Source organism: Hippoglossus hippoglossus, chromosome 22 (assembly GCF_009819705.1).
Source record: "Hippoglossus hippoglossus isolate fHipHip1 chromosome 22, fHipHip1.pri, whole genome shotgun sequence".
In the NCBI taxonomy this organism is placed as follows: domain Eukaryota; kingdom Metazoa; phylum Chordata; class Actinopteri; order Pleuronectiformes; family Pleuronectidae; genus Hippoglossus; species Hippoglossus hippoglossus.
In genome coordinates this window covers 12,362,554-12,379,630 of record NC_047172.1, presented here as the reverse complement: position 1 = coordinate 12,379,630, position 17,077 = coordinate 12,362,554, and the positions used below count along the sequence as shown (strand labels likewise).

General features: G+C 41.0%; 1 protein-coding gene across 1 annotated transcript; it reads right to left on the bottom strand.

Annotated features, from left to right (window-relative positions):
* Nucleotides 1-8,708: 8,708 nt before the first annotated feature.
* Nucleotides 8,709-16,571, bottom strand: ivd (isovaleryl-CoA dehydrogenase). The gene is made up of 12 exons (XM_034575888.1): nucleotides 16,264-16,571; nucleotides 15,177-15,266; nucleotides 14,991-15,042; nucleotides 14,610-14,779; nucleotides 14,419-14,512; nucleotides 13,450-13,580; nucleotides 12,485-12,581; nucleotides 12,271-12,364; nucleotides 11,623-11,704; nucleotides 11,389-11,493; nucleotides 10,722-10,794; nucleotides 8,709-9,802 (listed from the first exon to the last, which is right to left on the bottom strand). Exons 1-12 carry the CDS (start codon nucleotides 16,393-16,395, stop codon nucleotides 9,669-9,671), a joined length of 1,254 nt encoding a protein of 417 aa, XP_034431779.1. The 5' UTR covers nucleotides 16,396-16,571; the 3' UTR covers nucleotides 8,709-9,668.
* Nucleotides 16,572-17,077: the final 506 nt, after the last annotated feature.

The following is a 17,077-nucleotide window of genomic DNA, read 5'->3' as shown; positions in this document are numbered from 1 at the left end:
CTTTAGCAACACATCCACTGCAGTTATGTATAACAGAGGAAAATACACTGGAAGCATAAAAATATGCTTCACGCTGCATTTATGTGAGTAAAAGGCAACCAATGCATCATGGATTTTTTTTTATATCTGTGAAAAACCATATCTGTCCTGTCAGATGTGTGTGGGTCACGCTGTTAAACTGTTTCCAACCCCAACAACAAACACCAGCAAGGCAAAGAAACCTGATAGGCAAAACCTGGGGTGAGAAAACCCTTAAAGCATTTGCCGTACCACTTGTTTCTATTGGTTGATCTGGTTGCTTTCAGCGCACACTTCCTAAAGGAGGACAACTTAGATCAGTGTTCCCAGTGGAAATTACACTCTTGACTTCATCATTACAGATTGTATGTTGCATATTCCTGAGTGGTTGTGGGAGAAAATGGGGTTTCTAATTGGGAGCCTAACAGTTTCTGTTTTCCAGGCAGTACGGAGGCCCTTAAGGAAAAACCACACACAAGAAAGAAAGCACAAACATTCAGGGAAGCGTGCTCCAAATGCCAGGAATCTACAAATATGTGTTGTCCTTGTTTGTAAAGCAGCTTTCAAACATAAACTAACATTTTCCAGAGGGGCTGCAAGTGAGAAGGCAAATGTCCAAGTCCGTTTCTCCAGAGACTTCCCGGAACTTTTTCTGCCGGCCCCCTAAATTGTCTATGTCGGGGGAATGTCCCGACTGAGCCCAGGTGAGAATACAGCTGGATGAAGGTCCAGAAAATTCACAGCGAGCGAGTGGGCGAAACTGGAAGAATGCAAATATCTCAGGATGAAAAAGAGGTGCATACACATAGAAGAGGAAGATGTCGTCTTGGACAGACAACAAGATTTAAGAGCTTTTGTTGATGAGAGCCGACGCCGTTGTCGATGTGTTGTAAACAAAAACACTGATTTCCGCAGCAGAATTTATATGTCATGTCCTGCCTGACCCAGGAACTACCCCCTTCGCCTGAATGTTACTGAAATGTTCCTGTTGTTTTGAACGTGGCTGTCCCACACAATCTCCTGCTGTCTTCAGGAGTGATAAAGGCTTATCTGTGTTTTGTCATCAGTTGTATTTCAGGATTTGGAGCCTGTTCCCTTTACTGTTTGTGCTTTCATTCTCGCATTTACAATATTACAATACAGCTGTTTTCAGACATGAATTCTGGGGAATGTCCACACAACGGGGTCCAGACTTTCTCTGGAGTGGAACAACGCAGCAGGAGATTCTTCGCTCAGACGCGATCACAACAACACAGAAACCTCCGGCGACCTCAGGCGAGGGGTAGTGCAGCATGGAGGAGGCAAAACGAAACCTATGAATTCCTACTGCAGAGATCATAATACCAATAGTTTCTACTAGCGGGCCGGCAGCAGAAAGTTTGCAGCAACTGACTGAGGATTCTCAGGATCATTTCAGAAGATTAACCAGAAGATTAACCGGAGCGTCTGAAAGCAGCTTCAAACTTGGTTTTCACTCAGGTTGTACAGTCAGCTTGGACATGTGAGATTCTCTGCATTTATCAAAACACATACAGTTCCAAAAAAACATGCAACTGAGCCCAAATCAAGTCAGTGACAGTGAGTTGCAGCTGAAGCTTCTGAAAAATGGAGCATATATCAACGACTGACGGCAATAGTTGGAAAAGTTACATACAAGAAGGCACTTTGTACTGAGAGTCATCCAAACAAATCAAATCCAATGAGCTGCTGACTTCCTGTTAGATAATATTTAACATCACTCTGAGGAGCGCTACGCTGTGATGACGACAAGAACAACAGGACATTTCCTGTCTTCGTTCGTACTTAAATATACTTTTATGTGTTATTTTGCAGGATGAGTAGAATAAACCACATTTAGTTGGTCACTTATCTGGTTGTATTCTAGACCCTGCTGGAGTTTCTTCGAACCACATGTGGCTTGTATCTAAGCAGGAAGTGTTTGTCTCCTCTGGGACAGCAGGGAGGAGGAGGACGCTGTGTTTTGGTGACATGAAGCACATTCCCCTCCTCTTCCTCCTCTGCCTCCTCCTCCTCCTCTCACTTCTTCAGAAATAATAGGATTATGTGCAGGATTGATATTCAGCTTCACGGCTCGCGTGTGGCCGCTGCGCCTCTATTCAACACGCTGCCATGACAGGCGTGTCAAGGTGGGCTGTGGAGAACTGACTGGACACAAATACAACCACGACCTCAACACACTGAGGCTCTATTCACAGGCCTCTCTGTTCACATGAGGCTTTTAACAAACACCATTATCCCGAGGAACTCACCAGGCAACTTGTATTCCATGTGCGTTGTAATGTCAGGGTCATGTCAGAGTCTGTGCTTTCCAGGAGCAGACGAGCAACCGTTGCACAAATATATTATTTTCATAAATCATATAAAGTTTTTCCAACACAGGTTTATACATTGTTTGTTTTGTTGGAAAACGTCATAACTGACTGTACCAGAGTGAAAATGTGAGTAAAAGTCCTGCATTCACAGTCTCACTTAAGTTAAAGTGCAGACACTGGTTTATCCAAAAAGTTCACTTTACACATTTGACTTGTGAAAAAAAACTGTAAAAACTGCTTTATTTTACAGCGACTTCACTTAATCACTAAATTCCGCACTTTATTTAGACATGTCTGTTTTATATTTTGAACTTTTATATTATTTCTATTGTTTTTTACGCTTCTGATCTACACTTTTATGCTTCTTTTATTTCTGTGAAGCACAATGAATGATCTCTGTGTAATATCACAATGTGATGTAAAGATGTATTTGCCTTGATCAAAAGGCAAAGTAGTCTTTAAGCTGATGGCTCATGCTAGTGTTAAACTAATGTGCCGTGGTTGTATTCATTGACAAATATTCTCTTAATAAATATATTGGGCAGAAATTTTTTACTCCCTAATATTGAAATCAGCCCCCAAAAGTCCACATCGGCTTTATTTTCTATTATATATTAACAGAATTTTGTATAAATCTGGTTAACAAGGAGCTAATATTAATTATCTTATATAGCTCTGGTAACAATGCAATGTCATTTGTAAACTGTACATATTAACATATATTAACAATATCTCTCTCTAAAAGAAGTGGATTGACAGTATCAAGTAACGACACTGGTATATAAACAATATCAATACTTATCGCAATATGATTTCCATAAATAGCAAAATCACAAAAGTCCAATATATATTGATCAATATATTGCTTATAGATTGTGTAAGTGAGGAGATACAACGCATAATGATCTTTAGCTCAGATATGTAAAAATGTAGAGTTTAAAACCACAACCTTCACTCAGGAGCAAAAAACTGTCTTTAAACTTAAAAGAAACAATAATGTGACATTGGTCGTGATAATTACCAACATCGACCGATATGAAAATTGATCTGGATCTCATTTTGGGCCATGTTGTGCAGCCCTCACGTGCAGGCTGCTGTTACCAGTAACTCGAGCCCCCAACAGAACAAACAAGCATCCATCAAACACAGAGCAACTCCTCAGCAGAGTGGAGCCTCGAACTCACTCACACAGAAGCTGCTCGTGGGACATTTTCCACGACCACGAGCTGAGTGTGAGCTCGATTTCCACCTGCACGAGACTGGACACACACACGCACACACACACACACACACACACATAGGGCTGACATATCCTCGTGTTATTACAGATCAGCAGCAGAAGTTACAGGATCTGTGTGTGTGCGTGTGTGTGTGTTTGAGCGTGTGTGTGTGTATGTGTTTGTGTGTGTGTGCGCGTGTGTGCCACATTGTTCCAGCAGCTGCAGCCTCATCGCTCGATCCTGACACTTTCAGTTTTACACGGTGGGAGTTTAAAGGCAGATCCAGACTCTTACCTTTCCTGGAGCCCGAACACGACCCGGGGGTCGACGGTTCTGAGGGAAGACGGATCACTTCCACAGGACGAGGGGGAGATGCGTCAGGTGTACACTTCCCTCGAGTGGAGGAGGAAAACACAGTGGAAGCAGACTCATGTTGAGTTGATCGACCGAAGCCCTTTTCCTCTCTGCTTTCACCCCGAACTGCGCAGCTCCGAGCGCCGCGCGTAAAAACCCACTTTAATCCACGATCCGGGCGCGAAGGATGAGGAGAGGCGTCCTCCCGCAAACTACCAGCGACTTCAGCGTGTTTTTACATAACAGCATCATCCGCTTTTTATGTTGACGCATCAAGTAGCGAAAACATGGAGTTTCTTAAAGGGCCACGGACGCGCCGTCCACATGTCACCGTGGGCCGGCAGCAGGGCCGCCCCTGCTGTGGCTGACAGATGGCTTTCACCTCGTTAATGTCTCTAAGCCCCCCGCCTCTCACACTTGTGTTCACCCCGGTACAGACACACACGGCCCCGGCTCTGCTGCTCCTCTGCTCCGGCCTCAGCGAGCCGGTCTGCGGGGAGAAGCTGGAGCTCCGAGCTGAAAACCTGCTCTGACATGTGACTGAGGAGCTGTCTGCTGCAGGAGCACTTTGTTGTTGCTCTGTTTAAAGTCGACTTACTTTTACACTCACACGTGCTGAGTGGTGGAAATAAGGATTTGTGATGTTATGGACTTAGTTTGTTCAGTATTCTTTGTGCAGGAAGTGGTCATCACGTATTAGCTGCCATGATTACACCCTCCTGCCCTGGTTAAACTACACCATACTAAACTATACTATAATAACATAATAGTATAATATAATATGATATTATAAAACACAATATAACATAATACAATTTAACAAAGCATAACACAACATAATATGACGGCACAGCACATTATAATGTAATAAAAACAAATAAAAGATGATGATAAATAAAGGCGTACGTCTTTCATATAAGGGAAACCAAATGAATAGAACATTTGGATTGTTGTCTTTCTGTGTGAATTGAGTCGTGTACGACGTTAGCAGTCACCTGACAGACCCGTAACATGACTCACATCACTTATGTTACCATCTTAACCCTTTTTCTATTATAAGTCATGAAGTCTGTATATTCATATGGTACCAGATCATTAGTGAAAAGATTTCATCCATCAAATGTTTTGTTTAATAATAACAAATGTAATGTCTATAAATATATATTGATTAAAGTGTTTTTATGTTTTTTTTAGAACTGGGGCAGAGATTCTGTTCTTATCGTGGATCTATGAATCCATTAGTTGCAACTTTAAAACCCTTAAAGTCATATAAGTTATAATACATGTGCGATATGAGAGGTGCGTATACAGCACATGTATTTATTATTGGTCAATATTCCAACAAGCCATCACTAAGCAGAAATGAAAATAACTTTTGCGTCGTGAAGCCACATTTCCAAGATGCATTTTCTCTGTTAACCTCCTGTCAGGACCTGATTTGAGTTATTACGTTTTATGAATCATCCTCACTGGCTGTTCGATTCCCTGACCTTGTGAGACAAGGTCACACAGCGTCCAACAAACATCAGTGTTTGGTGTTAATGACGCACATGGACTTGAGACTTGATGCTGCTGACTGTAAAATGGAAAACCTCCAGTTGACAATGAGGCATTCAGTTTGAACCTCTCCCCTAAAGGGAGGAGTACTTCCTGCTTAATATAGTGCCAAACAGCCACACACACACACACACACACACACACACACACACACACACACACACACACACACACACACACACACACACACACACACACAGCAGCTTCACTCACTCACATGTGAATGCACAATCTGGAAACCCACAAGTTATTTGCCCTCTAATCACTTATTAAGTATCAATTAAATAAATGATCCACCTGTAGAAAGTGGTGAGTGATTAATTAAAAAAACCTTAATTCTACATAAATAAATACACATAATGGATGTAATTTCACACCAAGTGATACTTCAGCCTTTGATTAGAAATGGACCCATTATGTGTATTTTTACATTGTGTAACTGTAGAGTTCTATTGCTCTGATAAGAGACAAAAGGAAAGAAATATGCTCAGTTCTGTTTAAACGTCTGTATAAAGCGAGCGCCGAGCCACAGGTGCTGCGATGATCTGCCGTGTCATCCTTCATCTTGTCGTTGTGTTGTCGATGAGTGAATGAGCCACCTGCCACTTCAGATCAGGAGGCTGACAGACGTCTCTGAAAACATCTGAGGTGTTGAGACACATAAGTGAACACATAAATTTGCCATTTTGCTCGATGTCAGTGTCAAGAAAAGAGGGAAGATAAAAAAAAAGAGGGAAGTTCTGTCTGTTTAATCAATTTACATGTGTTTCTTTTGCTTGGTAATTTAAAAAATGTACTGAAAACAGCCATGAAACAAGCCAAGGCCCAACAGTCCCCATTATATTCAATTAAGCTGCACCAATTTTTACGCACTCATAGAAATCAGTTCCCTAAATATGCCAGATTGTTTTCATCAACATCCATAAATTATTACTTGAGATAATGGTGAAAATGGTGACAATTTCACAATGTTAAAGAAAATTAAAAATTAAAAAATCCTGGACCGACCCCCTGATCCAGATCGGCACCAAACTTTAATGGGTTCTTCCCAAAATGTACCACATCTGTTGAGCTTTTTTGTTATCTTGTTTACAAACTGACAAACAAATGAATGGGGGTGAAAACATAACCTCCTTGCCCGAGATAAAAACGTATCAATCACATCAAGACCATGAAGTTTTAACCCCTCTGAACTTCGGACAAATCTTCAAACTGGAGCGCCCATGATAACATGAGGTCTCTTCTGTCACTACAGCTTGAGCTTTCAGCTTGATCTCTTGGTCTTCATCAGCAGATATTTGCAGATTGTCATCAATCACTGAAGATTAAGACAGAGGTTGTGTCTCGATGTAACAGATCCATCTTCAAATCTGCAAATCTCATCTGCTGTGGAAGGCCGAGAGATAAAGTTGAAAGGTCTGGAAAATACTGTCGTGCTTTTTTACAAATGTTCAAGAAGTTTGTAACCCACCGCCACAATCAGTTCTGGAAAGTGTCTCAGAATTTCAGTAGAGATTGAAGGCTTGGTCGTGGCGGCTATGGTTCAGGAAATAGACAGGGTCGTCCACTCACCATACTGACCATACGCTCCTCCAGTCTGCCCAAGTGTCCTTGGGCAAGACACTGAAGCCCAAAGTGCCCCTGATGGCTGTGCTGATTGTACAAAGAATTGCTGTGTGTGTGAGAACCATTTGTGTAAACTGTAAAATTCACTCATTATCCACTCACCACTATGCGGTTGGAGGAGTGGGTGAAGTGTTTGAGTCCACAAAACACTTCACCTAGATTCAGGAGGTAAACAGCTTTGCAGCCAAATCCAATACAATTGAAGTAAATGGCGACCACATCTTCAAAAGTTAAAAAACAACAGAATAAAATCATAAAATGCCTCCATACTGCTCCTGTGGTGTCATCCCAGTGTCTGTAAGTCCCAACATTCAAATTGACACCATGGTTTTAGCCTAAATGTCCTCTTCTTAGTTACTGCTGCAGTTCTCGCGAGAGCTCGTGGGTATTACGAAAACCCAGCGGATATCAATTGTATTGGATTCTGCTGCAACGCTGTTTACCCCTGAAACTCCAAAAGTGTTCTGTGGACTCAAGCACTTCACCCTTACCCTCCATTGGCATAGTGGTGAGTAGATAATAAGGGATTTTTTTTTGGGGGGGGGGGGGGGGGGGGGGGGTGAACTATCCCTTTAATGTGACTGTTGTAATAATACATGTTTTATTATAATAATAAATGTGAAGCATTCAAGTTGGATTTACATGCGACTACATTGTCACAGGATAAAGACTGAATCTCTTAACAATAACATTTGTCTTCAGTCAGATTAAGCAGTTAGCTCACAGTGGTGGAGACATGAATGTTTTAAACCAGACTTATTTCCTGTTCAGGGAAAATCCGCCCTGAAACAGAACTCCCATGTATTATTCAAATGTAGTGGGATGGTTCAGTGTGAGCGACTGTCTCCCCTCTGGCCTTCCTGGAAACAATCAGCTCTATGTTGAGTGGATACAGAGGGACTATAGAAAACTGTGTGTTGTGTTTACAGAGATTTTCCTCTATCTTTATTTTTTGTCATTTTTTTTAATCAGGGGATACAGTGGGACTATAAATGCACCCCCATCTCAGCATGAGCTCAGTCGTCTGTGATTACACTGAAGAGAGCAGACCCACTGTCGTTTACGTCTTCCAGCAGGGAGCCCATGAGGGTCTTCAGATCTGAATCGCCAGTCTTTTCATCCCCACTGGGGGAGGTTAAGAAATAAAACAACATGAGAGTAATGGGAATCCTTTGGACCAGTGCAGTGATTCTATCAGACAGAGGAGCAGTGACAGAGTCCCACCAAACTATTTTCTGCTCACCAATCATTCTGAGTCACTGAGAGGGAACTAACAAAAACCCATTTTTAAAGAAGTTGTCAGATTCTGTGAGATTTAGACCTTTTTCACCAGACACTTGTCTGTTTTATGTCCACATCTCAGTTTACAACACAAGCTTGTAGCTAGAAACTGGTGCCTGATTAATGGCTGAATCGTGTTGCTCATGCCTAGTAAAGTCATCTCTACGTGTCAAACCAGCAGTGCTCGCTTTACTTTCAGTTTGATCATAAATCAGAGCAGATTTAATTCAGATAAATGTTTCTTAAATATGAAGCAAACATTTTAAAAGAAGTCTGCATGTGGGATATGATTCTTTAGGCTGAAAAAAAAACCCAGCAGTCAAGAAATAAAAATGCTTTATTTTTATTAATTGGAAACAAAAGTCATATATATCATACATGTTGAAACTGTACAGCTACTGGTTGGTCTTCAAAGTCCTTTACAGAGAAGACCAACAAGTCTCACAGCATCTGAGGGGGGTTGATTTACATCATATAAAAACAAACATGGAATCTTACACTGATTCAACAGAGAACTCCCAGACATCAAATTATCCTGTTTAATGATCAGAAACATTCCAGTTTGCATTGAAATCGTTGAAGGGGCCTTAATTTACATCTATGTTACAAACATTAACTCACATTTACAGTGAACGATCACAGTAAAATCTGGAGACTTTTGTCATTTTAACTGTAGTGATGATGATCGTTAAGTTTAGAGAAAAATGTTTTTAGGTTCTAACCAAGGAACAGTGACCTGCCAACGTGTCCTGGAGCAACAGCGTGGCATCCATTTTCCTCACAATAAATAATACAACATTCACAATCCGCTTCTTTCTCAGCAGCAGTTCTGAAGGTCTGGAGGAGTGTTCAAGAGAAAACTAAAATAATCTTGACAAGCAGCCGTGTTTCTCAATCCATTTTCATCTCAAAAAGGAAAATCTGTGACACTGTTTGTTTGCATGTTTCCATTATTGCAATATTGGTGTTTGATTGGTATTACAGTGGTTATTAATTAACTTTAACAAAAACAACCTAATATTTATTTTAAAAAAAAGACATGAAGGCCACTTCAGACACTAAACTAACATTTCATCTGTTCTGTCTGTTGTTGTTGTAACATCACTGTCCACTGACACTTCCTGCTGCAGATGAATGAAAATCCCTGGTAACGCTAACTCTAAAAACCCACAACATCCAAACAGCAGCATCGGCTCATTCGGTGTTAAGGCCCTGGGTGTGAGTAACTGTTCATCATTCAGTCCTTCCGTCCTCAGCGCTCGCTCTTCCTCACTTCAGCTTATTTGAACATGGAGTTGAAGCTTCGTCCGATGATGAGCCGGCGGATTTCACTTGTGCCTGCCCCGATTTCATACAGCTTCGCGTCACGTAGGTATCGTCCCATAGGGTAGTCGTTGATGTAGCCGTTCCCCCCTGTTGACAAGTAAAGGGCAGGTTAAAGACAGTGTGTCACATCTGTCTGAATCAAAGTCATGTGAAGATGTCAAACTATTGGTTTTCTTATGCGACATACAAAACGTTCCCCCGTGTCGCTTTTGAGTGCACATGCATACATGTCAAGTCAGTTTCTACTCATATTGCATGACGACAACATGTATATCAGTATGCACGGCTTGATAACCCACGTGTGTTTGTCCCTGAAGAATGATTTGAATAACAAATCATATTTTACCAAGAGGCTAATTCATTTACATACATAATGCTACTTGATAAACACATTATCAGCTGCAGTATGTAAATCTCTTGATATTTGAAATAAAGACTTAAAAAAAGCACAAATAAGAAACAGAATCATTCACAATTATCTTGACATGTTTGTTTGTTTGCATCAATTATTCCATTCTGGGTACTAAATACTGTATAGTATGGTACACAGTATTAATACATTATATTGTACAGTATACTGTCTGTGTACTGGGCAAAATAAGGTAATAAAATATGATGTGCTCATGTGTCAAGTGTAAATGGAATCATGAATATTAAGAGGCAATATATCAGTTGATAATTTTCATTAAAATGAAGTTTCTACAGTTTGGTGGGGGAGTCGACTGCACTCTTTCTACTATGCACCCTCTTTCATTACGCCTGCAGCACAACGTTTAGCTAACCTGTGTGTGATGCTACCTCACTGCAGCTACCACTACCAAATCTTTCTACAGTCAGTTGGCTTCGGATAATGGTCATTTCATTTCATTCTAAATTATATTCATATTTAGCTTAGACAGAAGAACAGGGACACAGAGAGAGAGAGAGCACCAGGAAACCCAGTGCCTGTCTGGTGGTGTTCTGTTAACTTATTGACAGAATTATTTACTATATTAAAAGGACTTACCCAAACACTGAATACCATCCAGAGCAACCTGAGTGGCATTCTCAGCACAATACAGAATGACTCCAGCACAATCCTGCAACGAAAACACAAACCAACACAGTCAAGGTGTGCAGGGGTGGTAGGGGGGATCCATTTGGAAAAAGAACAACAACATGCTGACATGCTGAGGGAACATCTGCCTTAAGCAAAGAATTTTTCAACCTTCCTTCAGTCGGAGAAAGTTTTAGATTCAAGATAGAATAAACTACACAACTACTATTTTAATACAATATGAAAAGTTGAACACATTGAGAAAACCTGACATTCACAGACAGATGATGATAGGAAAGTTTCCACAATCCTACAAATGTTTATCTGCCATTACAATCAGTGTTTTTTAACATCACACAAAAATATTATAGGGAGAAATATTACAAATTATTTGCAATATTTAGGAATTAATACCAAATTAACACAACAAAATAGCTTTCAAGCTATAAGACCTGAAATTAACTTTAATAACACGTTTACAAAGTTTATTAAGAAGAAAAATGACTAAGAAGAAAAATGAATCAATCTTCCAAATGCATTTCAACATTTGTAACTTTTGAGGCAAATTTTACATGAATCTTTTCATGTTCTTAACAGTGTTCTGCAGGAGCAGATGAGTGAATAGAAATCCTCTCACCATTGAACTGAAATGTCCTTTGTCACAAGCGCGGGCAACGTTGTAGACATACTGTCGACAGGAGCTCAGTCTGGTGTACATGTCGGCCATCTTGCCTTGCATCAGCTGTTAAACAGATATACACGACACACACAGTTTCAACAGGTTATTCAAAACTTTCAAATTTATGAAATTTATCTTTTTGACTTTTAAAACTGTACAACATTGTAATAAAGTGGAGGCTGAAAGTCAAACCTGAAATTCACCAATCTTCTGTCCGAAAGCTTCTCTGACATGTAGGTAGGGAATGGAAAAGTCCAGAACTGCCTGCATGATGCTGCAAAGTATTAATGGTATGATAAACAATTCAAGTCTCATATACTAGAATATTTAACAAAAACTCCCATAATGTCAAATACAAGAAGCCAAAAACTAAAACGTGACCGATGTCTGTCATGAGCTGCTTTCAGACAGGCACTGAACTCAGCACGTTGGAGGGACAATTTGTGAGAACACAAATGTCTGCGTCAGTTACTCTGAACATTTTACAGAAGCTTGTCCCACGTGAGAATACAGCAGAATTTGTCCCACGTGAGAATACAGCAGAACTTGTCCCATGTGAGAATACAGCAGAACTTGTCCCACGTGAGAATACAGCAGAACTTGTCCCACGTGAGAATACAGCAGAACTTGTCCCATGTGAGAATACAGCAGAACTTGTCCCATGTGAGAATACAGCAGAACTTGTCCCATGTGAGAATACAGCAAGAAAATGCACAGAAAATTACAAGAGTCAAGAGCTTTTGACAATTAAGCACCTGCACCGTCATATTTACAAAAAATTACAAAAAACAGAGATTACCCACAACACATTATGTTTTACGTGTGATTTTAAAAACATACCCAATAGGTCCCGATGCGAGCACCAGCCTCTCCAGATCTAAGCCGCTCATCATCACATAAACACCTTTATTCAGTGGACCAAGGATGTTTTTCTCTACAACAAACAGGGAAAAAAACATTAGCTGTGAAGAAATGAGCCAAAATAAAAACTGACCTATGATTCTAGTGTTTTACACAAGTTGACATAAGGCAGCGTTGGCATTTTAACACACACCTGGGACTTTACAGTCTTCAAAGACCAGCTCGCAGGTGTTTGATCCTCTCATGCCGAGTTTGTCGAGCTTCTGTGCTGTAGAGAATCCCGGCATTCCCTACAAAACACACAGATACATATATGAACAAAAACTGTTTATTTTGCTGTGATTCCTGTCACTACCTAACAGATTTACACCACTAGTGCGGTACATGTTGTATGCATGACTGGTTGGAAGGGGTATACGGTTTGCTCGGCTGGTGCTCGGAGCTTTCTTTGAACAGTAGATCTGATCTGCAGTAACTAAGTCGTGGCAATTTAAGATCAACTTAGTGAGGACATGTCGAGTCAGCCTGCAGAGTTCTGAAACTGCAGCATAAAGAGCTGTTTGCCTGTTTATAGTTTGACGAAGCTCATTATGCAGAACCCCAAACTCAAGAAGCAGTTTTCGTTGCCGTAGTGAACACGCCGTGGTTGTTGCTGTCATTTACATTAATGAGCCCCAGCCTCAAGATGTGGAGAGTTGTCCACTAACCAGGAGGTTCAACACTCCTCCAGTCTACATTTCCTGGCCAGATACTGAATACCCCCCTCCCCCCCCTACGGACTGTGCTCACAGTGTATGAATGGTGTGTGAATGGACGGAAAAGGGCTGTATAAATATAGTCCATTTACCTTATTAGCCCATTTATTAAAAATGTATTAAAACTGAGCGTTTCCCATATCCAAGTTGCACCACTGCAATTCCTTGGACCGACAACAACACAACAGCCAAGTTGGAAATATATGAGATGAACAGTTTTTGGGACAGGCAAATTACATATATACATATAGAGATTCCTCACATTATAGTTATTTGTTTAACAAAATACAAGGCTAATCACCAGAATAGAGGAAATTATGTAAAACTCATTACATCCTGAGCTACAAGTGAGTCCTGGCTCAGAGAATAAGAATATCTCCATACTGTACTTCACTGCATTTACCTTTTCAATAATGAAAGCTGTGATGCCTTTTTGATGGGCCTCTGGATTTGTCTTGGCATAAACTATAAGGACGTCAGCATCTGGACCATTAGTGATCCAGAACTTGTTGCCATTCAGGACATAGTAGTCGCCTGTAAAAATACACAAAGTCAAAAGGAGAGTTTAACAGCAGCGTTAAGAGAACAAACGTACCAATATTACTCAAAGGTGAAGGAGAGGAGACGTGAGTGCAGCCTGTGATTTTGGTTATTTAATAGGCAACTACTCAAACTATTTCAGGCCCTCCCATTTGCAGACAGCTCAACAATAAATCATCTCATTCTGGAAACATCTCAGTCTCTCTGGTTAGACCTGCACTGCACTACCTTTTACCTTAGTATGAACAACAGCATGAAAATGAGTAATTACGAGGCATGAACTGAGGTGTGGCCACTGAGGATCACTTCCTCACTTGTTCACTGTGGAAGCACAGCAGCACATTTTCATCTCTGTGAATATGTGCACCCCCACCCACACAAAAGTTCCTTTTTTGAAGCTTGTAACACTGACAACTTCGTCCTCTACAGCCTACCAATGCTGTTTATCTACCTTTTCTCTTGTGTTAAATTTATTCACAGTTTTCTTGTTCAGGAGATCATTTGAAATTCATGTTTATATATTTGCATTCATTGTTTCCATTGGCTTTGGGCCATTTAGTTGCTTTATTCCAGTTTTGTCCTTGTATTGGTATTTTGGCTCACACTCACTCCACTGAGTGCAGCAGTATGTGGAAATCACTGAGTCTGATTTTTTTAGGGGAAAATACAAATTGCTGATCTCATTTGATTAAAATCAGACAAACCTGGTAAAGTCCTACACGGAAATGTGCGCTCCACAAACCTAACATTACTGAATCAACCTCTGGTAATAAAATGTTTCAGGGGACATGTGGGTTTCACTATATACAGAGCAGAGGTTTTGATATCCTACCTTCCTTCTTGGCTTTGAGTCTCATTGATACGACATCTGATCCAGCGTTGGACTCACTCATGGCCAGCGCGCCGACATGCTCTCCTGTCATTAACTGACAACAAGAGGCGCCAGAGGGGAAGGAAGCATTCCTTAATTGTCTTTAATCAATTCATGCTTTTTAAAACAGTATGAACTGTTTTGGTTCTGACCTTTGGCATGTATTTTTCCTTCTGCTCTTCGTTTGCGTGGCGCACCATCTGGTTGACACAAAGGTTTGAGTGGGCGCCGTAACTAAGAGCAATGGCTGCTGACACTCGCGACATTTCCTCCATGACAATGACATGATCTAGGTAGCCCAGTCCCGTGCCCCCGTATTCCACTGAAAGAGATGAACAGAGGACATAAATGCTTTATGTTAAATGTTCAAACACCAACAAAAAGAGAGAGAAATCATCAGACCATGCTTTGATTACAAACGTGAATATGATTTATCCAAAACCATTGACTTGATATTTGTTACCTACACCCAAATTAGGTATAGGTAAGTGTAATGCAACAACTTCCACATACAGTATATTGTAGAATCGTACCTGGAGCAGTGATCCCAAGGAGCCCCATCTCTCCCATGTCTTTCCAGAAGTCCTGGAGAAAAAAACAATGCAAGGAAAGTTATCAATACAGAAATCCTGCTCCAAGAGTCCAGATGTGGCTATTGATTTGTTTTTGACAAAAAGATTACAGGAGGTTATAGGTGCACTTAATAAGTTTCAACTCACCCGCATTCCTGTGAATTCATTTTGCTTGTCGATCTCATCAGCTTGAGGTGCGAGCTTCTCTGCGAGGAACTTACGCACCGTCTGTCTGAGCTGTGCAAAACATAAAAAGCGAAATTAACTATGACATGTCCTAAAAACACAAGCACACTGTATAATGATAGATGCATTTTGGCAGCGCAGTAATACACCTATTATACCTGTTCTTGACAGGTCCCATTTGCATTGGGGATATATTTACTAGGGCTGGGTTCAATTCCATTTGATTTGTTCCAATATCGATTTAGTTAACGATATTTCAGTGAACAATAATTTTGCCTGGATATGAAAGAAAGTCTCAGAGAACGAAAGCTGTAAACTGTGCAAGGGAAAAACTCTAAGTTGGTGCAGTCTTATAAATATTATGGTAGGCCCTTCACAATAATCAATGTGTGTGTGTGTCTACACGTCACATTTTCAACGTGTCTCATAAACTCTTGAGCGAATCAAACAAACACAAAGTAAACTTCAGGACTGTTCAGGTTCCAACAACATTTGAGTCAGTGTTTATTGTTAAAGTGAGCGCAGGTCATTCTGTTTTAAAACATGAAACTTTATAACAACTGTACGTTCTATGTGTATCTTCTGTTATAAGTAAAGTTGTTTATAAAAAAAAACAACAACATGAGTGTAAGTGGGGTTCTCCTTTCCTAACTCCTCACGTCTTCTCCTTCACGTTTCCTTGACCTCTTGACGGGGTCACTGACTAGTGGTTAGGGAAGGAGATTATATGGACTTTCCCGAACGCAGCCAATGTTTACGTTAGCCAGCTAGCCCTTGTTAGCAAAGACAACGTAGTAGTAACACGTCCACAGTTCAATGTGTACGACACGTAGGTTAGCTAGCACGAAGGACTGCTAGCTAACGTTATGTCACCACGTCAGGTGCGCCCCCCGTGATTGAATAACCCTCCGTCAAATCGCCATGAAACCCTCCTGTGATGTAGCTCAGTTGTAGGTGACTTCTCTGTGATTGTTTCACCACCAGTGTCTCCCGTGCACCATTATCTGCACTGTTTGTTTTCTGCCTGGTCCCCCCCAGTGTGACGAACCTGGATCTGGTCGTCGGTGAGTCCGTTCACCACGTCGTCCACCGGGATGGTGGAGCCGGCGCATCCTCTCCTCGCCGCCGCGGACACGGACAGCCTGGAGCCGAGGCGGAGGGCGCTTCTGACGGCGAACATGGCGTCTGTTCTGGGAGAGCGAGAGTCAGAGGGGAGCAAAGTGCATGAAGAGTAAATGGCTTCAGGACACTCAGGGGTTAGCTTCACCACAGCAGGAGAGAGGTCTCACTCTGCCGCAAGTGGTATGTAGTACCGCCACCTACTGGACTGGAGTGTGGCCCAAACAACCTAGCCCAGTACAGCTGACAGAGTGATGACGATTTAGCTGAAAGGGATTTATTGGCAGAAATTGATTATAAAATAATCCTAGTAATGTTTCCAGTAGTGTGTTTTATGCAGCAGTAAGACTGAACAACCAGCTCTGCTCCTGGTAAAACTCCATGCACCACCACTATGGACTGTCACCTTAACATTCTCAACTGTGCAATATTCACTGTACTATATTCATTTGTAAAACAAATTCTGTGTAATATAAACCGTATGTGCAATCCATTCACTGTACATATTCTGACACATAATATATTTCTTTACACTGTATATACCGGTTTAATCACATTTATATTTTTTCTATATATTGTTGTATATTTCTATTTCTTTATATTCCTTCACCCAAGTACTGCGTGCTACTTATGTGATGTCTTCTGCTGCTGTAACATTGCAAATTTCCCCATTGCGGGACTAATAAAGGACTTCTTATCTTAGCTTATCTTATCTTAATATTATGAATTGTTGTTTTCTTTAC

Coding starts and splice junctions, on each gene's coding strand:
- ivd (XM_034575888.1), bottom strand. CDS start 16,395: ATGTTCGCCGTCAGAAGCGCCCTCCGCCTCGGCTCCAGGCTGTCCGTG. Junction 13,581..14,418: donor ACTCAAAGCCAAGAAGGAAG/GTAGGATATCAA, acceptor GTATTTTTACAG/GCGACTACTATGTCCTGAAT. Junction 9,803..10,721: donor GGATGGTATTCAGTGTTTGG/GTAAGTCCTTTT, acceptor ACTTGTCAACAG/GGGGGAACGGCTACATCAAC.